This window comes from Aricia agestis, chromosome 7 (genome assembly GCF_905147365.1).
Source record: "Aricia agestis chromosome 7, ilAriAges1.1, whole genome shotgun sequence".
NCBI classification, from domain to species: domain Eukaryota; kingdom Metazoa; phylum Arthropoda; class Insecta; order Lepidoptera; family Lycaenidae; genus Aricia; species Aricia agestis.
In genome coordinates this window covers 1,916,537-1,944,445 of record NC_056412.1, presented here as the reverse complement: position 1 = coordinate 1,944,445, position 27,909 = coordinate 1,916,537, and the positions used below count along the sequence as shown (strand labels likewise).

Sequence of the window (27,909 nt, the reverse complement as noted above, 5' to 3'; positions counted from 1 at the left end):
TTTGGCAAATTAAAACATCAACAATTATAATATAGTAAGCCTACCTACTTCTCCGAAAATTATATTTTTAGAGAAAAACGAACTTTTCCGAATTGTATCTTGTAAACAGACAACGGTATACTTTCTAGAAAAGTGGAAAAGGCAACATTCTGGAATTTGATTCTTAGTTTCTCACAATAAAAAACTCTATAATAATCTAAAACATCAACATTTACATCAATTTATAACAAAATTAAAACTTATTTACATTACACATTAAATAATGAACATTACAATATCGACATTTCACTTGTCGTTGTGGCCATTGCTTTAGTTTCTTCCTACGTGACTGTTGAAGATATAACTAAAAAAATTAAAACGTCAATTTAAAAAACTATATTTAACTGTGCGTTATTATCTTAAATATTATATTCATGAAATGTCGATATTTAAGTGTTCGCATAACACCCGATACGACATATCGGTGACTAGAATAACGTTTCTCGAGAATGTGAAGCCCGATCGATCCGCAAGGGCAGAGCGGACCTACTCGCCAACTCAGTACATTCGGCGGCGATCGCGTCGGGACCTCCGCTATCCGTCGAAAACTGTTCGACTTCATCGTCGGTAGATTCCGCGTCGTCCTCGGCAAAAACGGAGTCGGCCCCCACGGATACTACGTCACACTCGACGGCATACGACGGCCCGACACTACCCACCGAAGCTAAAGGTGCTAACCGTTCGCTCGGACACGGTGACAGGCGTCGCTCCGGCAGCGCGCAAACTACCGACGATCCCCGCCGCTCCAAGTAGGAGCTGCCCGAACTGGAGCACGTGGCCGAACTGAGTCGCCTGTCTCTCGGACCGGCCGACGATCGTCTCTCGTTGAATCTCAACGCCGATCCTGGAAGCGAATCCCCCCTCAACGACGAAAGCCTGCGCGGCGGCGCCAGCAAACTGCCGTAGCCTCCTCCGTACGACATGAACCTCGTCGTTCGCGGCCACGGAGGCACCTCCCCGAGGGAGGGCCGAGATCGGGCGCGCTCCGACAGCGCCTCCTCCAAGGCGGCATTCAATTGTCTCTCCTCCTCTACGGCCTCCTCCTCGGCTACTACGGCTTCGGCCAGCTCGACTAATTTAGGGTCGTTGAGCGCTTTAACAGACTTGCTTCTGCTTTTGTAGACGATGAGAAAGACCATCAGCGCGAAGAAGCCGCCGAGAGTCGCGGCTATGCGCACGCCCGTCATGACATCGTAGGTGGCGTAGAACTCGATCCGCACGCGGTCGCGCTCCGCCTGGGATCGCTCGGTCGCGTTCCCGGCGACGACCGTATCTCCAGCACCCCAACCATCTTGGCGTTCCATAGCTCGGTCAAGTTTTCATCGCCTGCGAAACAATGATAACATTAATGTAAAAGCAGATAAAAACCTGATAAAGGTAATCAGTTAATGGCGTTTGCTATGGGGTATGACCACCACATTGAAATGTCTGGAATCATCTAGATAAGCTGTTTACAGTCAATATTGCTACGGACGAGGCGGTGGAGTGTGCCTGGGAAACCGAACAACAATGTTGTCGCTAAGCGATTTCCGTTTGGCGGTTGCTGTACTATGTAGAGTTGTCGACCGACATATCTGGGACACGGCATATCGTTTCACACTGCTTTCCCTTTACATTTAAATTCTTTAATTCAGCTTTTAAGTTGCTAATAATTCTCACTTATCCCTAAGATACAAGTAATTTAATATTGATACTAATATTAAGACCTAACTACATCTATTCTTGGCTTTCTATGTATAACAAAATACATATTATGTTAATAAACAATCACAAACTATTCATGCCTACGGCCTACGCCATAAAATTTTAGAAGCTAATATTAAATATAAAACAACAAACAGTACATTCCGCATATGTAACAGAAAACGACCGCCATTAAGGGGGCGACTATCCCAAAGTAGTCGATTTTATAATTCATTTTTATACTTGAAAGTAAGCCCCGAATACTTATACTACATTATATTTAAGAGAATTTGATCCGAATGAAATCACGATATCTTAAAAATTTATCGATCACAAAGATGCATCTAATTTTCACGAATTTCTCATATATTGCCATAAATATGCATGTGCATTAAATTAAGTTAATAATATATTAACACATGGTATAAAATTCTTACATTGAGATTTGAGACACTGATCTGGCGGATTTTTAAAATGTTTTACCTACATGTTATATTTATTCGAGTTCGAGTTATTAAGAAAAACTAACTTAGCGATGAATTTGCGTCGTCCTTTTTCACCTGGCATGTGAAAGACGGGCGCCGGGCGTGAGTGTGAAGAGAGAAGGACGATGTTTGATTTTTTGCGTTAGTCGCCCTCTTAAGTTTTCAGTAAATGTGTTAAAAGACGCGCTATTTATTTTCAATCATCTAGAAACCAAATCTAAACATTTGATATTGATTTTAGCATGATTTATTACTAGCCAGATGGTTTTTGGGCTACTTATAGTCGCATAATATAACAAACAATAATTCAACGAGGAAATATTTCAAAATTTCTGTCCAGTTTTCTAGATACACTAACTTCGTAAATAACTTTGTAATCCCATATAAATGTATAGGATTACAAAGTTACATTTGCGGTTTATGAATAATTGTAACCGTACCATCAATATCTCCGGTTTACCGTCGGTAAAGAGATATCTAGCTAGTGTTTAGTGTCTTAATTAAGGGAAAACCTAATAAACATTTTATAATTACTGTCCAGTTTTCTTCTTCTTTCTCTAACTTCGTGAATAACTTTGTAATCCCATATAGTACATGTATAAGATTACAAAGTTACATTAATGGCAATTTATGAATCATTGTACCGGTACCATCGATATTTCCGTACATATTATATTCGAAGGAGTAATAGTTGTAGATAGGTATCTATATATATGAAGCACTAGCTTTTGCCCGCGGCTTCTATTTATTTAAATTGTGAAAGATTTTTAATATTGATATGATAATAACTTACGTACGAGGGCTGCTATTTATGTATCCGGAACTGGCCACTTACAAGAACAATATTTAAAAAGTAATTACAACATTTGAAAATAGAACTCTTTGGTTGAAGAATACATTTTGTTTCATGTGACTGTCAATTATTTTTCCATTGTGGCGTCATTTTGAAAATTGCGTGTCTTCATTTGCCATGGATTTAACGCGTGAACATTTTCGTGCAATGATTTACTACGATTTTCGGCGTGGGCTAAATCAACAACAGTGCTTTATTCAACTCACCGCAACTTTTGGAGATGAAGCACCATCAAAAACCACTGTTTATCACTGGTACAGTGAGTTTAATCGTGGGCGGTCTATGCTCACGGATGAAAATAAAGAAGGTCGCCCAAAAACAGCTGTTGTCCCACAAAATATAGATGCTGTGCGGGAACTAATAATGCGTGATCGTCATGTTACATATCGCGAGATAGAGGCGTCCTTAGGCATAAGTATGACGAGCATACATAAGATATTACACGAACATTTGGCTGTAAAAAAATATGTTCGCGTTGGATTCCGCACAACTTGACAATCGATCAAAAACGGGCTCGTGTCGATTGGTGCAAAAAAATGATAAAAAAATACAACCGTGGTACGTCAAAAGCCGTTTATAATATCTACACAGGTGATGAATCTTGGATCTATGCATATGACCCCGAAACTAAACAACAGTCAACGGTGTGGGTGTTCCAAGATGAGCCGAAACCAACAAAAGTTACTCGTGCAAAAAGTACTTTGAAGCAAATGGTCGCCTGTTTTTTTGGAATTAATGGACATGTGGCTACAGTGCCATTAGAGAATCGTAAAACGGTTAATTCTGAATGGTATACGACCATATGTTTACCAGAAGTCTTTGAAGAAATAAGAAAGGACAACCGACAACGCAGAATCATATTACATCACGACAATGCTAGCTGTCACACCTCAGCTGAAACAACTCAGTTTTTGGAGGGTCAAAAGATCGAATTGACTGGTCATCCGCCGTACAGCCCTGATTTGGCACCTAACGATTTCTTTTTATTTCCATACGCGAAGAACAAATTACGTGGTCAACGTTTTTCGAGCCGCGAAGAGGCTGTTGATGCGTTCAAAATGCACGTTTTGGAGATACCTCAATCAGAATGGAAAAAGTGCTATGAAAATTGGTTCCAGCGTATGCAAAAGTGTGTCGATCATCGCGGCGAATATTTTGAAAAGCAATAAAACCATATTAAATGATATATGTTTGTTTCTTTTTTTAATTCCGGATACATAAATAGCAGCCCTCGTACTAACTTGAGACAGAAGGTGCCCTAGGTAGGGACTGAATAAATTAACCGACTTGGTATTGCATGGATCTCATAAATTTTTACGGTATAAAAACTGAGTTGCGAGACTTGGTTTTTTTACAGGATGTTTTTGATGGGATATAAATTTCACGACCTTTGTGGCTCAATTATTGGTTGAGTGTGTGGCGACTCAAGCCGCATTTCGCGAGTTCGAATCCCGCCGACGGAACATAAAGTTTTCAATGTTCCCGAGTCTGGATGTGTATTAAATATGTGTATGATAATATAATAAAAATCTTAAATAAGTATAAGTATGTATAGTATAAAAGTATCAAATATATTTCCGTTGTCTAGTACCTATAACACAAGTCTTTTAGGTACTTAGCACGGGGCCTAGACGTGGTGTGAAGCGTCTATAGATATTATAATTTTTTATTCACATTTATGTACACGCCTTACTTTTTAGTAGGGAATTTTGTATTAATATATAAGTAATAATATAAGTAAATCGCGAAGCTCATGAATGATTCGAGTAATGTAATTAATTACATAATTTGGTCCAGTGTATACGTACTACGTCATATTTCAATCAATTGGTTTTACAAGTTACAACTTCCAGGACACCTATGTTTTGCGTTATGATGCACACGTCGTGACTCGTGGTTATACCTAGGTATAATGTGCGCGTAATGGAAACGTTTTGGCTCAGTCTGTAAGATTATTAATTTAACTATTGCGGTCGTAATCGGGCTTTAATGTGTATGTATACAATTTTAGCCCAGGATTTTGACTTAAATTCTGAATAATGTGTATTTCGAACAAAGGTAAATGACGAGTTGGTCACGGATAGCAATTTCATTTTATTACTTTTGTTAGAGATGTTAACAATATCCCGCATTAAAATAGTATAAAGGGCGACCGATAGCTTTAAAATTTTACGGGAAAGCCAACAGCATCTGTCCCTTGCAGCAAGTTATTAAGTCGCATTTAAATTATAATGATACTACGACTTCTGAACTGGGATCGCTTCATTTTGTTGGGTATAATTTGAGAGGTATTTGCTCGTGAGTACCTCGTCGACCAAGCGAGATGGATAAATTAATAAAGTGTCATCGAGTTTGCCCGTAGCCATTTTAAAATTCGTACGCTTGGTCCATAGCCAAGACATTTTTATGATTAACTAGCTGTTGCCCGCGACTTCGTCCGCGTGGACTTTAGTTTATAGCGCGCGATGTCAACAAAATTGGTGTCAAAAGCTTTTATAAAAAAAACCCTGGTACTCCATAAATCAAAACAGCTGTGCAGTGTGCACATAATATTTCATTTTTTTAAATTAAAATTTATATTTTATGCCAAATTTTAAAGCTTATTTAGCCCCCCAATTACACAACCTTACCCATAAACTATTTATCATTGATAGGTTTAAGGTTACGTCACTGTATATAATATAAAGTACTGACTTATTAAATAACATAAAAAAGAAATAACAATCGAAAAAAATCGAAACTCGAATGTATGATGATACCACCTCTTATAGAAAGATGTTGGGCAAGCGTTAGAGCGATGTAAGAGACGCACGGCGCCATCTAGTATGAATTTTTGGAAACTTAATTTGAACAAATTTTCGTATTTTCACCCCCTTCCAACCCTTTTTTCCAGTAAAAAAGTAGCTTATGTCCTTTCTCAGGCTTTAGACTATCTGTATACAAAATTTCATTACAATCGGTTCGGTAGTTTTGGCGTGAAAGCGAGACAGACAGACAGACAGACAGACAGAGATACTTTCGCATTTATAATATTAGTATAGATTTTTAATCCGTAATAAGATGGCCTCGGGGCCTATCGAAACGAACTTTAAAGCTTTCGGGGAACTTCCGATCGGATTGTTACAAGATTACGGAACATCAGTCCACTGTAATAAGTACCTAGATAGTATACGAAAAAACTTTTACTACTCCTACTGTTATATCCATACTAATATTATAAATGCGAAAGTGTGATACTTTTAATCCCGGAAAAATGAACGGTTCCCGCGCGATAAACTAATTTTGGCGCAACGGAGTAGCGGGCGTCATCTAGTTATTCATAAATAATAATCGCCGATATTAGAGCAACATCAACAAATAATTTTCCGTTTATCAATACCATTCTGGTTACGTTTTGTTTTTTCCAGACTACATATCAAGGCGTTTTATTGCCTTCGCCATAAAACTGCGAGACGTTCCTAAATGCGAAGACCTAATGATTTATTGTTTATCTTATACGATGTAGAGTAAAAATAGTAGAAGCGCTCGATGTATTCATTTTAAATATGTATAACATTGGATTACGCAAAGGCTTATCCAAAGTTCAACCCCCAGAATTTCTATTCCCGTCCCAGATTTTTCCTTGAATATTTTCCAAGTAAAATGCGGATTCGTTCTAGGAGTATAGCGGTCTATGGTGACATGATAATTTATATCCAGCATTAAATCAATTTCCTTCAGTAGCCATTACACGAGATAATAAAATGGGATTCCACTAATGTAATGGATACTTAAGAGTGCATTTTGCTTATTATTATTAAGGATGATTATTATGATGAACAATGAGGACTAATCGTGATTAATTTAAAAACTTCGAAATTCCTTTGCTTTTTACTCATTTTTATGAAGTAACGACGAAACGGATTAACCATTGTTGAACATTTTTCCATAAAAGTGTTTGAGATATAAAAGTGTTACGTGAATATCGGCCTCGCCGTTCGCAAGCCGATTACAATTTAGAAACAATATTAATATTACTGAGTCAAGCAATATTTTCCTTTTACATATTGTGAAGGGTCGATTAATACTCAAGTATAATAAAAACGGCCAAGTGCGAGTTGGACTCGCCCATGAAGGGTTCCGCAGCAAAAATAAGGTTTATTTATATGAAATTAAAAGGTTTTCGATTTATTTTTTTAATTCCGTTGATTTAAATTTATTTTAAAAGTTAAATTAAGGTTCTATTTATGACGTATAAAAAAACTACTTGCTAGATCTCGTTCAAACCAATTTTCGTAGGTAGTTTTTGTTTATTATAGTAATGTACATCATATATTTTTTTTAGAAGTATCATGCCCCCTACTTTAGAAGTTAGAGGGACAAACATTTTTCCACTTTGGAAGAGTCTCTCTCGCAAACTATGTATTCAGGTTAGAAAAAAATTATATAAGAAACCTCAATATTATTTTTGAAGAAGTATCCATAGATATTAGATACTCCACACGCATAACCTACGATTTGTTTTAATTTCAGTTGTACTGGGTAAAATTTAATTTAATTTTTTAAATAATTATTCCATTTTTGTATGGAAATCTTAATGCGGTTCACAGACTACATCTACTTACCAAGTTTCAATAGTATAGCTCTTATAGTTTCGGAGAAAAGTGGCTGTGACATACGGACGGACAGACAAACAGACAGACATGACGAATCTATAAGGGTTTCGTTTTTTGCCATTTGGCTACGGAACCCTAAAAAAACCGGCCAAGTGCGTGCCGGGCCACACGCAATGTAGGGTTCCGTAGTACCGCTAGTTGTTTTTTAATTTTTGTATGGTCAGGTCAATGAATATACATTTATAACGTGTTTTACACTACTAACAACATCATCGCAGTTATTTTCAAAGGAATTTCAACGAAAAGTTCCTTTATACTTCACCGAATACATTTTTTTTTGTTGATTGACTATAACTCAATAACTTAAGAAGTCTTCTTAGCTTGATAGTTTTCCTTTTCAATTCAGCAGATTTCCTACTCCCGTGAATTTTTTCACATTTCCTGAAGCAACCGTTTAGCTGGTAGAAGGGGAGGACAGTGGACTCTAACGATTTTTTCCACTTTAAAACTGAATATTTCACAAACGGATACCTAAATCGGAAAATGATCTATGAATACTCATAATATTTTTAAAAAACCTATCCAACGATACCCCACACGATGGGGTGGACGCGAAAAAAAAATTCATCCGTGCTTGATGTGTAGGGAAGGTAATTTATAGAAAAATATTTTTTGGATTATATGGATTCCATGTACCATTTTATTATATGCCAAATTACAGCTTTGTAGACCCTATAGTTTCTGAGCAAAACCGCGGACAGACAGACAGATAGACAGACGGACAGACCGAAACTATAAGGAGTTTTAGGGTTCCTTGTTGACTACGGAACCCTAAAAAACGTTCGCTACTCTTATCCTTCTGTCCGCTATGAAGCAAAAAAATATAATATTATTCTATATAAGTACATAATCGAGAAAGCATGTAGCTTCGAAAAAAGCTTAGTGCCAAGCTCGTAACTTCGGCTTTTAGACTCAATTAAAGCTTACGATTTCCTTAATAAACACCGACGACGGCTAAACAGTTAGTGTACTGTGTACCCTTTGGCATTTAAATCATACTCATTGCTTGATTATTATAAAATTGCAAATATATGTACTTAAATACATTAGCAGTTCAACGTGTAGCGCAAAAATAAATTTAATGTGCGGGATGTGGGAAACGCGTTCCGGTCGTTTTGGGACTGAAGATTTCATGAATATTAAAGGATATTATGCGGATATTTTGCACGTTGTTGATGCGTGGACATTGTAAAGATTTAACCCTCATTATAATGTGGCAAACCAGAACTGGCCGCCCGATACGGCGCGGCCAACACAATGAGTCTAAATATAGGATATGGTAAAGTTCTGGTTTATAAATAAAGACATCACGTCCTAGATGGTACAGATTTTAATATCTGTTCATGCAACAAAAATATTTTGAATAAAACAAAACAAACATGCGAATCACGAAAAAATGTAAGTACATTTCTTGTTCTGTAAATGAATTTCTGAGCAAAGGTAACATTTATTATTATTATTTAGGCAACTTTCTAGCAGATACCACAAAAGCAATGCACCATTGGTGATTAAAAATACGTAAATTATTCGAATCTTTACAGTAGATATCATTGGCACCTTGTGTTGTTTACATGTCATTGCAAGCTTGGCATTCTAGTGATCAATGCTCGTCTATAAAACATCAAATAATTGATTATGTTGACCTTATTTTAATTAACACTTATGACTTATGAGTATCAAGTGGTTCTCTAGTAGATTTTTTAATACAAAATTGGATAGTATCAGCAACTTAATAAACAGTATTAAAGTTGTTTAGTGTCGCCACACACGGGCCACACGCGACAGCCACAAACACCGTTTTAAGCTAGTCTATTGGTCGTAAAGTGAATCGTTGTAGCGTGTGGCGGCCACTGGCGTCAAAAAATGTAAGTATGAAAATTACAGGAAATATGCCGGTAGCGGCGTTTTGTGGTTGTGGCCGGTGGCCCTTGTGCGGGAGCCCCAAGTATAGGCAGGCCTGTCCCACTCGCGCGTTTAGGTATCGAACTGTAAGTACCCCTTTAAAGGGGCAGATGACAGATCACAAGGGACTCACAAGCGAGCGGTGACGCGCGCGCAAGATTTTTTTGTCGCATATATCTACGTACTGATTTAACCGCTGCGACATAATCGTTATTAATCTGATAAATATGAACAATTGAAAAAAGTCAAATAAATATTTCAATAAAGTAATTTAAGACTTTTAAATACAAAAAAAGATAAAAAAATACACAAACATAGCAAATAAACCAATTTGTTACAAACAAACCGCATACTACACATAAATAAACACAAGTTACTATGTTATAGTTGTAAAAAATTCCTGACCAGCTCCTACACTATAATCGAATATAAAACTACTAGCTGTTGCCCGCGACTTCGTCCGCGTGGACTTCAGTTTATAGCGCGCGATGTCAACAAAATTGGTGTCAAAAGCTTTTATAAAAAAACCCTGGTACCCCTTAAGAGTCCGTATACGAAATTTTGCCGATTTCGCTCATTTTACAGACGTGATTTAACAGTTAAAATACAGTATTTCTATAAGTTTTAATGCACAACATGTAAGATCATTTCAATTATAATTTAATGTTGCAGCTAGATTTTTTATTTTTTTTAAGTATCTTTAAATAATCCAACTCAAACCCGCGACAGTTTTGTGATTTTTGCTGTAAAAGGTTTAGAATATCACCTGTTTATGGATTGTATTGACGTCTTAACGGTATGAAAAAAATACAATGTACTGTTGAGAAAGTCGTCTATACAATGTTGGAATTACTTTTTACCACTTTCATATAAAAAACCCTTTAAAAACCAGAAAACCTATAACTGCCCGCTAACTTGGCGATCGTCCTTTTTCACCCGGCATATGAAAGACGGGCGTGAGTGTGAAGAGAGCAGTAGAAAAGAAGGTACGGGCTCTTAAATCAAAACAGCTGTGCAGTGTGCACATAGTATTTCATTTTTTAAAATTAAACTTTATATCTTAAGCCAAATTTTAAAGCTCATTTAGCCCCCCAATAACACAACTTTACCCAATAACTTTATCATTGATAGGTTTAAGGTTACGTCACTGTATATAATACTAGCTGTTGCCCGCGACTTCGTCCGCGTGGACTTCAGTTTATAACGCGCGATGTCAACAAAATTGGTGTCAAAAGCTTTTATAAAAAAACCCTGGTACCCCTTAAATCAATACAGCTGTGCAGTGTGCACACAATAAGTATTTCATTTTTTTATATTAAACTTTATATTTTATGCCAAATTTTAAAGCTTATTTAGCCCTCCAATTACACAACTTTACCCATAAACTATTTATCATTGATAGATTTAAGGTTACGTCACTGCACAGATAAAGTACTGAGTTATTTAATACCGTAGAATAGATATAACAATCGAAAAAAATCGATACTTAAATGTACGATGATACCACGTCTTATAGAAAGACTTTTGAGCAAGCGTCAGCGCGATGTAGAAGACGCACGGCGCCATCTATTATGAATTGTTGGAACTAACTTAATTTGAAAAAATTTACGCATTTTCACCCCCTTACAACCATTTTTTCCAGTAAAAAAGTAGCCTATGTCCTTTCTCAGGCTTTAGACTATCTGTATACAAAATTTCATTACAATCGGTTCGGTAGTTTTGGCGTTTGGCGTGAAAGCGAGACTGACAGACAGACAGACAGACAGAGATACTTTTGGCGTTTGGCGTGAAAGCGAGACTGACAGACAGACAGACAGACAGACAGAGATACTTTCGCATTTATAATATTAGTATAGATTATGTGCACACTGCACAGCTGTTTTTGGGTATTTTGATTAATTAAGGGCCGCGCTACACCGGAATGGCAGCGGCGAGGCGAGCACTTTCAGCACTGCCATTCCGGTGTAGCGCGGCCCTAAGAGGGGTACCACTTACCAGGGTTTTAAAAAGTTTTTAAATTTGACACAAATTTTGTTGACACTGCGCGCTATAAACTAAAGTCCACGCGGACGAAGTCGCGGGCAACAGCTAGTTATGAATAAAAACAATATTATATAGTAAAGTAGGTATGATTAGTTCTGTTACAATAATAAAGTAAAAAATAAAACGCCATCTGTTTTCATATATTAGAATTAAAATGTTGATTGCATTGATATATTTATATGGATGGAATATAGGCCAACACGGTACACTCGAACTCCTTTATTTTAGAGCGCCTTCTGTTGTCAACTTGTCACATATATTAGAAATGCAGTAGGAGTTCTATAAGATAAGATAGATTGATTATTATTATACCAAGTGATTATATTATTAAACATAATATTCTAACGTATTAAAAACTATAAACAAAAACATACTAACTAATAAGTATGATTAGTTCTATGTTACAATAAAGTAAAAAATAAAACGCCATCTGTTGAATCGTATTAGAACTAAAATGTTCATTGCATCGATATATTTCTGGATTTTTTATAATATTATACATAAATTAATACATTTAAGATTTTTGAAATATTATTTTAATACACATCCAAGACCCAGGAACATTGAAAACTTTTTGTTCCGCCTGCGGGACTCGAACCCAGGACCCCCGGGATGAGCGCTGCCCACGCGCAATGCGAATTAATTTTCATCGATATTTTCATGGAAATAAGATATTTTCCCACATCAAAATGTAGCCTATGTCCTTTCTCAGACTCTAGAATAACTGTGTACAAAATTTCATCGCAATCGGTTCAGTAGTTTTGGCGTGAAAGCGAGACAGACAGACAGACAGACAGAGATACTTTCGCATTTATAATATTAGTATAGATAGTATAGATTATAAAATATACGTTGGGTTACTAAATTTTGATTATAACTATAAAAAAGTTTGCTATTAGTAGATAGCTATAGTAATTAAAAGATTATTTTATTTTCTAACGGCCGTTCCCAATATTTGATCTATCTCTGGTTTTGCCCTACTAGAGATAGGAATAGCTCACAATAGACATTAGAGCCATATATTTTATGTCAATTGTGAGCTATTCTTATCTCTAGTAGGGCAAAACCTGAGATAGATCAAATATTGGGAACGGCCGTAAAAGGTGACAATCTTGATTTTGTCAGAAGGTACCCTTTCTGACAAAATCAAGATTGTCTTACGCGATAGAAAGAAAGCGCACATGTAGGCAAATATAATTGTAGGCACCTAGCACTGCGCGGTCGGAATTTGAACTTTATAGTATCGTAGCATGAGTTGTTATTTTTTTAAACGGGTTTCACGAGTGGGAATTCTGTTGGTACTACTAATATATATTCTGTGGTATTCGGAACGTGCACGTCAGTTGTGACATATTTCAAACGAAGTTTTAGCGGCATGTGTCAAAAAATAAACAACAAGAGTTTGTTTATTTTGTAAATATTATAGCAAATCTATACTAATATTATAATTCTGCAGTTTGTTTGTTTGTTTGTTTGAACGCGCTAATCTCAGGAACTACTGGTCCGATTTGAAAAATTCTTTTACTGTTGGATAGCCCATTGATTGAGGAAGGCTATAGGCTACATTTTATCACGCTAAGACTAATAGGAGCGAATAAATAGAGGGAAATGTGGAAAAAACGGGGGAAATTTATAAAAGGGTTTATTTGAACGCGCTAATCTCAGGAACTACCGGTCCGATTTGAAAAATTCTTTCAGTGTTAGATAGCCCATTGATTGAAGAAGGCTATAAGCTACATTTTATCACGCTAAGACTAATAGGAGCGAAGAAATAGAGGAAAATGTCGAAAAAACGGGGGAAATTGTATGAAAGGGTTTATTTGAACGCGCTAATCTCAGGAACTACTGGTCCGATTTGAAAAATTCTTTTACTGTTGGATAGCCCATTAATTGAGGAAGGCTATAGGCTACATTTTATCACGCTAAGACTAATAGAATAGGAGCGAAGAAATAGAGGAAAATGTTGAAAAAACGGGGGAAATTGTATGAAAGGGTTTATTTGAACGCGCTAATCTCAGGAACTACTGGTCCGATTTGAAAAATTATTTCAGTGTTAGATAGCCCATTGATTGAGGAAGGCTATAAACTATATTTTATTACGCTAAGACTAATAGTAGCGAAAAAATAGAGAGAAATGTGGAAAAAACGGGGGAAATTATATGAAAGGGCTTATTTGAACGCGCTAATCTCAGGAACTACTGGTCCGATTTGAAAAATTCTTTCAGTGTTAGATAGCCCATTTATCGAGAAAGGCTATAGGCTATATTTTATCTCGCTAAGACTAATAGGAGCTAAGAAATAGAGGACAAAGTGGAAAAAACGTGGGAAATTATATGAAAGGGTTTATTTGAACGCGCTAACCTCAGGAACTACTGTTGGATAGCCCATTGGTCGAGGAAGGCTATAGGCTATACTTCATCACGCTAAGACTTATAGGAGCGAATAAATAAAGGAAAATGTGGAAAAGACGGGGGAAATTATATAAATGGGCTTATTTGAAGTTTGAACGCGCTAATCTCAGGAACTACTGGTCCGCTTTAAAAAAATCTTTCAGTGTTAGATAGCCCATTGATTGAGGAAGGCTATAGACTATATTTTATTACGCTAAGACTAATAGGAGCTAAGAAATAGAGGAAAATGTGGAAAAAACGTGGGAAATTATATGAAAGGGCTTATTTGAACGCGCTAATCTCAGGAACTACTAGTCCGATTTGAAAAATTCTTTCAGTGTTAGATAGCCCATTTATCGAGAAAGGCTATATTTTATCTCGCTAAGACTAATAGGAGCAAAGAAATAGAGGAAAATGTGGAAAAAACGGAGGAAAATTATTACTGGAGCAATTTTTATGTTATTTGGCAAACATGAAGAATAGACTACGTTGAGGAACAAAGGCTATTTTTTGCGGAAAAATGTACGGTTGCGTGAAATTCCTAAATTACGCAAGCAAAGCCGCGCGAAAATGTGTATACAGTATGTAACAAAAATAAGTGATAATACTTTAGGGTGTGTACATGTTCCTTGTAGAGAGTTCACTGTGAAAGTAGCAGCTCTGAAAGACGAATTTTTTTTTTCACTTTTGTATGGGCAAGAGCCCCGAGCGTCATGAGTTTCCCCATACAAAAGTGAAAAAAATTTTTGGTCTTTCAGCGCTGCTACTTTCACAGTGAACTCTCTACAAGGAACACGTACACACCCTAAAGTATTATCACTTATTTTTGTTACACACTGTATAATAAAATCGTAGGAAAGTCAATTCTGTTTATTGAATATTTTTGTACAATCTATACTAATATTATAATTCTGCAGAGTTTGTTTGTTTGTTTGTTTGTTTGAACGCGCTAATCTCAGGAACTACTGGTCCGATTTGCAAAATTCTTTTACTGTTGGATAGCCCATTGATTGAGAAAGGCTATAGGCTACATTTTATCACGCTAAGACTAATAGGAGCGAAGAAATAGAGGAAAATGTGAAAAAAAACGGGGGAAATTGTATGAAAGGGCTTATTTGAACGCGCTAATCTCAGGAACTACTGGTCCCATTTGAAAAATTCTTTCAGTGTTAGATAGCCGATTTATCGAGAAAGGCTATAGGCTATATTTTATCTCGCTAAGACTAATAGGAGCTAAGAAATAGAGGACAAAGTGGAAAAAACGTGGGAAATTATATGAAAGGGTTTATTTGAACGCGCTAATCTCAGGAACTACTGTTGGATAGCCCATTGATTGAGGAAGGCTATAGGCTACATTTTATCATGCTTAGACTAATAGGAGCGAAGAAATAGAGGAAAATGTCGAATAAACGGGATAAATTATTTGAAATGGCTTATTTGAACGCGCTAATCTCAGGAACTACTGGTCGATTTGAAAAATTCTTTCAGTGTTAGATAGCCCATTTATCGAGGAAGGTTATAGGTTATATTTAATCACGCTAAGACTAATAGGAGCAAAGAAATAAAAGAAAATGTGGAAAAAACGGACGAAAATTATTTTAAATTGCTTATTATCTTAAGAACTACTGGAGCAATTTTTATGTTATTTGGCAAACATGAAGAATAGACCACGTGAAGGAACAAAGGCAATTTTTTGCGGAAAAATGTACTGTTGCGTGAAAGTCCTAAATTACGCAAGCAAAGCCGCGCGGAACATCTATATATAATAAAATCGTAGGAAAGTAAATTCTATACATTGAATATTTTTGTACAATAAAATATAATACCTACGTTTGGGATGTGATCTACTATGCTAACGCGGATGAAGTCGCGGGCAACAGCTAGTAAAATATATTTAGAACAATAATTAATTGTATTTGGGTTAGATTTAGTTAAAAACTACTTGTGGAAAATGAATATAATCATAAAAAACTGGTTTTGAAAGTATAAAACACTCAATAAGTTTCAAGGCCCAATCTATGCTAAAAGGAAATAAATTGGTGTTAGCAGGACATGTAAGGGATGTAGAAGAGCTAAGAACTAATGGCAATGTTATTTAATACGAGCCAATATAATTCGTTGAACATCGGTGACTTTAGCACCCTTTAAAACAAGTTCAAACGTAAGTAATGATCCAACCAAAAACGTAACTAAGCATTTAGATAAAGGTAGTCTAAACATTTTTATTCATTCTTACAGATAGATAATAATCATCGGTTGTTGCTGGAGTAAAATGCAGCTGCGTTTATAACCACAGCGGCAAGTGCAAACATATTGCTGCTTTAATCAGTAATAAAAATACAAGCAATACTTTATACTTGAAAAAAATAAATGTAATGTTTTTAAAAATCTGGTTTTTATTTATTTCTTACAATATTAATACTCTGTAAGAAAATCGGAGTCTATAAATTTACTAAAACACTGATACTTTGGATTTAAATAAAATAGGTAGGTATTCTATGAAACTATCACTGCAAGTTTTGTCGTCGGGTTTTTGAGAACATGGTGGTCCATCATTCATCAACACTAAAACGATAGTTAGGTAGGTACTCAATTAATATCTTTATAAAATTACTTACTACAACTTAAATAAAATTGACTTGACTGATAATGCAATTTTAGGTTATATCGAATCACATACTTTTTCATTTTTACAGCAGCTATCTGATCTAATTCCCTAGTGAATTTAGAAAAAACATTAAATTCGTATACTGACTACCTATTTTTGCTGTTATTTTTGCAGTCTACGATACAAAAACCATAAAGACCAATTTCTAAAAATTTCAAAACAAGATTGACAAGTTTGTTTGACTACTTACTGAGCCCCTTTGGTTGCATATTTTTGCCACGGCAAGCGCGGCAATCGCTTTCTTTATCCCCTCCACCCACTTCGCACGCTCCGAATAGGTAAGATCTTGACAGTGTGGCAAATTAAAGTCTAGCTTATTTTTTATTTTTAGCTGCTATTAAAATTATTTTAGGTTTTAAACTTATGAAAGGAAACTTACTGTAACCTTGTTTGTCAATTTTGCTGGGTTCTTAATCCTTTGATCGTGGATTCTTGGAAATCTATTATTATTCTATCACTCACTCACCGGTGAGCTTATGGGGCTTGATGGGTAATATCTATTATCTAAATATAGTACAGTTAAATTAAAGGCCTAGCTATAATATCTATTGTAATTAATTACTGTTACATTTTAAAATTGTAATATTAGTAAGAGCTGGCGCGCACTACGACTTTTTGTCGCGCGATTATTTTATCGACCTACACAAATTCAAATAAAATGCCACTTTATGACATAGGCTATTGGTTTCATTTTGCTCTACGCCACTGAAAAGCATCGGCGGCGTGGGTCGCTAGACAAATGTTGGTAGAAAATGAAATCTGTAGCCTATTTCATAAAGTAACATTTTATTTGAATTTTGGTGGGTCGGTAAAATAATCGCGCGACAAAAAGTCGTAGTGCGCGCCAGCTCTTAAAAAGAATTTTTGTAGCATTTTAAATATGTGACATAATCTATACACATCTATACACATATAAATAAAATTGGAGTGTCTGTTTGTAATATTGAAAGAACCGTTTTTTACTAAATGCATATGAATGTATATAGGGTACAGACACCAAAACAACATTTTTTACAATTTTTGTCTGTATGTCTGTCTGTCTGTTTGTTCCGGCTAATCTTTGAAATGGCTGTAGTGATTTTGACGGGACTTTTTTAGGCACATAGCTGATGTAGTAAGGAATAACTTAGGCTACTTTTTAACCGACTTCCGACAAGGAGGAGGATTATTTAACTTTTTCTATAAATGAACCAAGGGTTTTTTTAAATCTTTTTAACCCCCGACAAAAAAGAGGGGTGTTATAAGTTTGACGTGTCTGTCTGTCTGTCTGTTTGTCTGTGTGTATCTGTCCGTGGCATCGTAGCATCCAAACGGATGGACCGATTTTGATCTAGTTTTTTTTGTTTGAAAGCTGACATGATCGAGTGTTCTTAGCTATAATTCATCATCATCATCCTGCTCAGTGCTGGACAATCAGGGTTTATCTGGTTCATGAAAGGCCGTCAGCAACTTATGTAGTCGTTTGATGGGTTTTATATTTCATTCTAGTTCGTGACATTTGTGAATATACAATATACGTATAGGGCGATTCCATTATCGCGGGTGCAACATTTTGACGCACTTAAAGCGTCCTAATGTTAAAGTAAAACACATTTATTAATAAATTATCTTTTGAAGGGATACATTTTAACTAGTTCAATCATAAATTGTAAATGAAAACTAAAATGAAATCTAAGAAAAGCCACAAAATATGTTTGAAGTACTATCGCGGGTGCAACCAAATTGGTCCTCTATTAAGAACTTGGACGAGTTCATTTGAGAATACTGCTAATTGTGGAACTTTTAGTAATTTATTAACCCATATTTCAAAAGTGTATAAGACAAAGAAATGATTGAACTAGATAAAATTAATTTAAGTAATTAGTACTAGAAATTATTAACAATTTTCACGATCGCGGGTGCAACATCAGAATATCGCGGGCGCAACGAGTCTAAAGAAATTAAATTTATTTATAAGGCTGCTACTAATATCTACATTTTTGATATGCAATACATAATATTATTAGTAAATTGTAATAATACTATTTAAAATTTTATTATTTTTTAATTATCAGTCATTTATCGATCTGAGAAAAGAAATCACCTAAATCACTACAAACAATTAAATAATGTAACTTAAGCAAACCTTTTTTGATGTGTTGTTATAAAACCGAACTACAGCACACCTATAATTCAAAATTAATATTTATAATTTAAAAGAATAGGGGAGAATTATAAGTAAAAATATTTTATTCAAAGAAAATTATTAAATATTTATGATTTTTCCTGTCATTTGTAGCATTTCTTCTAAAATATTTAAAAATAAAAGAATATAAATCATCATTTTGAAACATCTGTTAAGTAATACATGAAATATTTCGAAAAATATAAAACACGATGTGACTCCATTCAAATTTTTATAAATCTTGTAATCTTACATGTAAAGTATTAATGGGTCGATCAACTTTTACTGGTCCGACGGTACACGCATCATGTCCCTGAACGATAATTAATAAATATTAAATCATAAAGAGTTAAATTGGTTTTAATTATATTCCTTTTAATATTTTCTAGCATTATTGTGAACAATATTTTACTTGTTTTATTAATTTGTGCGTAGTTTAATGGTTGTCCGACAGACTATATGCAATTTTCCAGTACTATCACATTTGTCCCGAACGAAAAACATACTATCACGACCATAAATACCAAATACATTTCTTGTTTCAGTTCATAATTGTTGACATCAAAACATACAAACAATTTTTTTTATTGGATATAATAAAATTTTCAGGCATTTTACTTTTGTCCCCATAAATCACCTACATGGCACAGGTCTCACGGACAACCGTAATTTAGTTATGGAACCAAAACACAGGTGGCGCGGTAGACTCCTAAATAACAAGCCAAACACAATAGTTAACTGTCGGGCTCAAACGCCATTTTGATTTGTATAAAATCACGGCGACAGTCGTCCGAGCGACGTTGGTGAGTGTGGGTGGCTTTTTTGTCAGTCCGTCGGACAACTGTGATTAAAACGTAAGTACTTGATGCATTGTTATCAATTATACTACACGAGATGCGCTTTCGTCTATATTTTAGTATGAGCTGAGATTAATATATAAAATAACAATAGTATTTGCTTGGCAGCTCATAATTTTAAAAATGTCCCGCGGACAACCAGTCACTTGGACAACTAAAGTGGTTGTCCCATGGACAATTTGGTTGTACCTAGGACAATAATTATTTAAAACTTACTTTAACAGTTAAATAGTTCATGTTTTGTTTATTACTCAGCTGTTTCGGGAATACATTTTTATTACGCGATTTTATGTCTAGTTTAATTGTAATTTTTAATTTTTTTAGATAAGACAATGGGATTGTCGGAGAAAGAAAAGTCAAGACGCTACAGAGAAAGGCTTAAAGTAGACCCAGATAAATTGGCTGAACGGAAAAGGAAAAAAAGGGAAAGTTATCACAAAAATAAAAAGTTAGTTGCGAATATGGAGCCGGAGGAAAAAAATAACTGCAGAATAATTTGGAAATCGTTTGGACAAACAAATAATGTCCCATGGACAACCAAATATGTCTTCTGGACAACTAAGATGTCCCCATATGAAAATCACATTATACTTCATTCATTCAGTTTTATCGAGAATCAGTTCATTTCAATTTAGTAAAATCTATAATACAATACGTAACAACCTCGCCTTAATAGTTTCTTGTAAAAAAATATCACTATTTCCGCTTTACTTATTTTTTTATATTAGAAACATAATTTGGTTGTCCAAAAGACATCATTCGTTTCAATTTTAATAAAAATATTTCGTATTTTGGGTGTACATAGAACAAATATCAAAATATTATTTATTATTTAATATTAGAAGAATTTGTTTTAATTCTTAAGGGCATTTAACATTTAAAAAAGTACTACTGTGTAAGTTGTCCAAAGGACATTATTTCCCGTGAAAGGATCGGTTAGTGAAGTTAAATCCACAAATGTGTTTAATCAACATCACTGCTGCTTATATAATCTTAATCTACGAAGAATCCTCTTCTAAATGAAATAGTAAAATGCTGAAAAAGAAGCAAAAAAAAAATTGCAGAAAATTATGATCGGGACCTTTAAAAATTGATTGACCCTAATAACAAATATAATCTAACGTTATTGTTTACCTTAATAATATGAAAATCACTACAATAGTCAAAAAATAATTTGTTGCATTTCCAATTGTACTGCTTCGATCGCGGGCGCAACCACTTTAAAGGTTCTGTTTTTTTATTAAAAATAATAAAGTAGTTTCTTCCAATGATTAATTCTAATTTCCCTCACATTTCTCCTTACTTTCACAAAGTTTTAAATTATTAACAACATATTTTAGCGAGAAAACTAAACTTTTGTACCTTTTTTATCGCGGGTGCAACCATGGCAATTTTCCTTTAATAATGTTTGAAAACTATTTCAAAATTGTTGTTTTTTTTTGCACCGAAATAGAAACTTATGTTATACAGTCAATATTATGTAGTGAAATTCAACTTCGAGATAGAGATTTAGAGTAAAAATGATCATGTGTGGCATAAGCAATTTTTCTCGCGCCGTTAGATGATATCACTTCAAAATGCTCTAAATCATTCAAATTACAATTTTTACTCATAAAAGTTATTTTGCTAGTAAATATACATCTTTTTATTTATAATTCAATAAAAAAATTTAACAAATGCTATACTTTAAAAATTCGTGTTGAGGGTCGTCTCTAGCGGAATCGCCCTATACACATATTAATGGAAAGTTGACCTGGTGCTGCAGCATCACCTGGTAATCAATAGGATATCCAATTCTTCGCCAACTTAGAGCAGAAGTTTCGTGTTTGGGCTCATTTTAATTGCGACAACCAGTAAGAAGTAAATATTTACATGCTGCTGTTGCAGCATCGCCTGGATTCTATAGGAACCGAGCTTCGTATGAACCCAAAGTGGAGGTTTCATGTTTGGGCTCATATTAACGGGCTCATCGAAAAGGACATTGATAGATGGTAATCATGAGAATTGAGAATATGATTATGTTGATAGGAATTATTCTGCACTTTAACTAACACAAGTTTAAAAAGTATGAAATAAAATTAAATTAAGAAATTTAAAAAAACCCCCGCCAAACATCTTTAAAAAGTAATGAAATAATATTTACTGCCTTTAAGTTCAAATAATTCCTAACTTGTGTAAAGTAATATTTTAGTCCATAATTGTTGTCAAGGTGTGTCGGGGGACCGCTAATGTAGATGTTTGATCAGTTTGAGGATCAGTTCACAACGAACCGAATGGAGATAAGATAATCAGCGACTTGGCGGTTGTAGGTTGTAGTTTACTTGGCGGTCCCTCGACACACCGTGACAACAATTATGGACTAAAATATTACTTTACACAAGTTAGGAATTATTTGAACTTAAAGGCAGTAAATATTATTTCATTACTTTTTAAAGTTGTTTGGCGGGGGTTTTTTTAAATTTCTTAATTTAAATTAATAGTCTGAAAAGTCTATATATATATATATATATATATATATATATATATATATATATATATATATATATATATATATATATATATATATATATATATATATATATATAGACTTTTCAGACTATATATATATATAGTCTGAAAAGCACCATAAACCACTACAAGTCCCGTAAGACTTCTGTTTATGCGTGCTTTCTAGACCTGAGCCGCGCTTTTGATTTGGTCAACTATGACATTTTATGGAATAAGTTGCTCAAGTCACAAGTGCCTAGGCGGGTGATTGATCTGATGAGATTCTGGTATGGAGGCCAAACTAATTTTGTGAAATGGGGTGACGCGGCCTCTAGTGTATATAGACTAGAGTGTGGAGTTCGCCAGGGGGGGGGGTCACCTCTCCGGACCTCTTCAATGTGTATGTGAACGGCCTGATCGAGGAGTTGAGTAGCACAAGAATCGGCTGCCACATAGGAAACGTTTGTTTAAATAATTTGAGCTACGCAGACGATATGGTGCTCCTAAGCCCCTCGATCAAAGGACTAAGGAGACTGCTGTCGATCTGTGAACATTATGCGAATGCGCATGGACTAAAGTATAATGTTTCGAAAACTGAAGTCATGGTTTTCGCATCTGGTCGGGGTCCGGAGGTGGTACATAAAGTGTACTTAAATGAATGTGAGATAGGTGTTGTTAAGCAGTTCCGGTATTTAGGTCATTTGCTGACTGATCGACTGGAGGATGACGCTGACATTGAGCGAGAGCGCAGGGCTCTCGCCGTCAGAGCTAACATGATCGCTCGACGTTTTGCTAACTGCAGCAGGGATGTTAAAACGACACTTTTTAAGGCATATTGCCTTAGCATGTATACCTGCCAGCTCTGGATTACGTTTAAACAAAAGTCGATGAGCCGTTTAAGAGTTCAGTATAATGATGCATACCGAACTCTTATGCGGCTCCCCCGTAGCTGCAGTGCATCGGGTATGTTTGCGGAGGCGGGAGTCCCTGACTTTTTTGCCATCATAAGATCTCGGGTGGCTGCATTTTGGCACAGACTGCGCGGCTCAGGCAATAGGATACTCGAGGCTATCTCTGACGACTACTACAATAATCTTATGTACGTGCGGTGGATCTCTGTTCACATGAACCAGAACAAAAAGTGATTCTTTTTTTTTTTTTTTGCCTGGACACCCTTATACAGTGTTAACATTATTTTACTTGTAACTTTACATAATATTTTACACATATCGTGTTATGGGTACTTATGCCTGAAATAAAGACTTTTATATATATATATATATATATATATAATATATATTATATATATATATATATATATATATATATATATATATATATATATATATATATATATATATATATATATATATATATATATGTATATATATATATATGTATATATATATATATATATATATATATATATATATATATATATATATATATATATATATATATCTTTATGAGTAGTTTTACAATCATACAATGGGAATGCTAACCTTGAACTTTTTCCCAGTTCTTATGAAATGATAAGATGAAGATTATACAAGATACTTGCAAGCTAAGCTTAAAAGCTGTTGGTAACTTGTTCAAATTTAATCTTTTATCAACTATTGTTGGCTCATAAAATGTTACTTTATATAAATTTTAAAGCATAATATTCATCTAAGATAGGTATATTTTACTATAATTAGGTGTATTTAATATTATAACTATACATCCAACAATCATTGCTAAAAAATGAGTACTTAATGAAGCTTCAAAGACATTAATTGAATAGTTAATGGAATCAGGTGTTACTTTGCGGAAATCCATAGTTTTAATTTAGTTTGTTATTATTTTTAGCAATATTCCGCGAAAACAACTTCCACCTTGAAGTAAATGAGTGAGTGTACGTATAGGCATGCGTACAGCACCTCCCTCCTCCCACACTGCCTATGCGTATACTCGCATGCAAGAACTTGCAAACACCACCACCACACAAGCAATAATGTTGGCAAATCCGTGCAAGGCCCCTCACCACCATGCAGGTTGAAAACCTCGACGCGCGTTTCGCCCCAACACCGGAGCATCCTCAGGATGTGGACTCTACGAACAACGTCCGTTAAGTCACTTAACGGACGTTGTTCGTTCACTCACTCATTTACTTAAAGGTGGAAGTTGTTTTCGCGGAATATTGCTAAAAATAATAACAATCTATTTTTTTTTTTATTTTTTTCATTAATTGAATGCTTTTTTTAACCGACTTCCAAAAAGGAGGAGGTAATATGTTCGGCTGTGGAGATTTTTTTTTTTGTATGTTAACAATTACTCCGCCGTTTGGGAACCGATTTTCGAAATTTTTGTTTTGTTGTATTAGGTTTCACTCCAATTTGGTACCATGTTCACAAAAGTGGTGACCTGATGATGGGATCCATGAGTAATCGAGGGAACTCCTCGAAATTTATATGGAAACATATGGTGATTTTGGTTTTATGAGAAGCATCCTAAGCATATGCTACCAAAACGCAAGATTTCGCAACGAGGTATACTATGGTTACGAAGATACTAAGAGAACTCCGGATTCCTTATAGATACAAGTTTGGGGGTTTCGGCGCTGTTTAAAGAACTGAAAGCATATGCTACTATGCAAATTACATTCATCATCATCATTACCACGACAGGGTCACCAATGTCACCAAAATTGAACATAACAAATTCAACCTTAACTCCAGAGCGTAAGGCACACATTTGACATTACTTCTGAGAAGTAAGTTGCTTCGATAATAGGCGGCCGAGCCGCAGCGACCAGGCCGCGGCTGCCATCGAGATAGTCATATGATATTTTTTATGGTAGTAATACCTTAGTATGCAACCACCATAGACCACGCGCACCTGGGGCCGAACGGTGTCTCGGGTCGAACGGTGGGACCGGTTATAGATGTCCCAATTCGTACACCACATGTGGCCGCTTGGGAGTTGAAGCGTTCGAGACCGGTTTCCTGCACGATATAATTTGTTGCTAATAGTTTGTGTATTCTCAAAACTTCACACTCGAAATATTTCGTGTAAAGATCGCTCGAGTCATACAAATGCTATGGACCGGTAGATGTCCGAATTCGTACACAAATTCACCCTCCTATTGGTGGATATGTAGCAAAGTAGTTCATAGTTGTCAAATAAATAAATTACGAACAAATATTCGTGCTTGTGTTTCTTTTACAATATAATTCCCTACTTATAAGTTAATGTGTTTAATAGAAACTTAGTTAAATTACAGTAGCGTGTACAAATGTGAATTCTGTGGAGTAGCTGAATTATGCCCGGTTTCTGAGGAACTTTTAACGGCAGTTTATCTATTCGTTAGCGATATTGGTTCGATAAACTAAGAAAGTGCGTTTCTGAACATCGCAATGTAAGATAAACTCCGTTTAAGCGCAGGTTAACTTAACTGGCCAATGTGTGCCGTTTATCGATTTCATAACTTTATTTGACGTTTTGCTTCAAGCAAATTACATAAACTTTTAGGTTTTAGCTTATTATAAAATTGTCAGTTAAAATATTTAAATTAACATGATGAATACGAGCAGCTCATCAGAGTCTGATTTGAAAGTATTGGAGTTTATTTCTAATATTTGAGAACTTACCTAGAAACTTACGGCCGTTTTCAATAACGTATCTACAGGTAAATAATAAAAATTACTAAGTTATAACCGTAAAAAATAGTTCAAAAGTACTTAAACAAAGGTATATTTTATTTTTGTTTCTTTTAACGAGTAGATACTCGAGTTTTTTTTTTATTAAATTCGGTAGTGTAATTTTTGCTGACGCGATTCGCAAGTGGTAAGGCCCAAAAAAGTGCATTGTTTGGCCTAAACAAAGCAACTAAACTAACAAAATGAAAGAGCAGGCAGTCTTGTCTTTACAAAGTACAAACAGATGTTGATTTGGTTCTCCGTTAGAAATCGGGGGGGGGGCGCAGCCCACCGAAAGGCGGAAAGCCCCCCGCCAAAACAAAAACAAACACAATCCAGAAAGTCCAAGAGTAGGTTAGATAAGGTTAGAACAGCAGCCGGCGACCGTCTTACTTTCGCTTTATAATGGTACGGAACCCTCCATGGGCGAGTTCGACTCGCACTTGGCCGATATTATTATATTTTACCGCCTTATTGTTTAAAGAACTGCTTAGAATGAGATTTCTTACTGACAAATTCCGATTCGTTACTGCCCACACATAACCGCTCATTAATTAATTTTTACCGCTCATTTAATTATTTTACTGTTCAATAATGTTTTCAATGATCCATTTCATTATTTTTTACAACTCATTTTTGTTTACTTTACTGCTTAGTTTTAACTGCTAAACTAGTTATTAAACGTGCCATTTATAATTTTTAACTTACCAAAACTGCAATTTACAACTGCCCCTTTAAATAAGTGCCTTATAATATTAATATTTAATATAATAAATAAGTACATCTTCTTATCTTTCTCGTGTCACAATGATAGTTACCTTACTCCTCCGAAACGGTTTTACTGATTAAAGATTATACTCCTATTATCCTTTGATCGTGGATTCTTGGAAACCTATTGTTATTTTATTGTGTCTCGCTGACTGGTGAGCTTGTAATAAGATACGTAGAATAATATACAGGTGTATTTTTCTACGTATAGTACGCGATAATTTACTAGGTAACTAAAAAGAGTGAAATTATTATTTTTAACAAAAAATTAAAACCGACTTCCAAGGTAAAAACAATAATAACATCCTTTAAATAATATGAACTAAAAAGTATTAAATAATTTTTCCTATCTAATAGTGCCTTTTTCCGAATTCGGCTAAAACTCAACTATTTCTGTACTCAATCTTCATAATTTTGAAGTCGGTGCCAGTTAAAAAAGTTTCAAATAGTCTGGCAGACTGAAGATTCAGCTAAGTATAACTGGTACCGACTTCAAAATGATGAAGATTGAGTACAGAAATAGTTGAGTTTTAGCCGAATTCGGAAAAAGGCACTATTAGATAGGAAAAATTATTTAATACTTTTTAGTTCTTATTATTTAAAGGATATTATTGTTTTTACCTTGGAAGTCGGTTTTAATTTTTTGTTAAAAATAATAATTAAATAGCTTGAAACATGCAATTTAAGCTAGTTTTGAAATCATGCTTAAAACAATATGAGAGAAGCAAAATATGCAGGCAAATATTGGAGATGCAGTATGAATGTGAGAATAGCAAAATCAAACTAAATGCTAGTATGATAGGACAATTACAAAAACAATATCTCAATAAATTACCACATATGAAGCATAATCCGAGGCCCGTGCCACTTGTCAAAATTCTTAAATGTCGAAAATTTATTATGTTCATGTCCTTGGTATGTAATTCGAACTTGGGCTTCTACACATTGGTAAAAGAATGAACGTTGATCGCAACAAAGTAACGGGTCAGCGCGTCTCGATGTTAAAAATTGGTTAAGAGGATGTTATTCGCATCAAGTAATTTCGCTCGAAAATTTTAAGAACGAATTTTGGTGAATATCATAAGTTTACGTAAGTTACGACTCCAATACAAATATTAATCACAAGATAATAGTAAAACGATACATAAATATAAAATCCATACATGCACCAATTTTTAACACAGTTTTCGCCCAATATTATTTAGGAATATGTACCCGTTTAGCCATTTTTCACTTGA

The 27,909-nt window shown here is 35.0% G+C and overlaps 1 protein-coding gene across 1 annotated transcript; it reads right to left on the bottom strand.

Annotated features, from left to right (window-relative positions):
• Positions 1 to 189: 189 nt before the first annotated feature.
• Positions 190 to 27,909, bottom strand: LOC121728779. Its single transcript, XM_042117051.1, has 2 exons — positions 27,507 to 27,909; positions 190 to 1,365 (listed from the first exon to the last, which is right to left on the bottom strand). Exon 2 carries the CDS (start codon positions 1,341 to 1,343, stop codon positions 468 to 470), a length of 876 nt encoding a protein of 291 aa, XP_041972985.1. The 5' UTR covers positions 1,344 to 1,365; positions 27,507 to 27,909; the 3' UTR covers positions 190 to 467.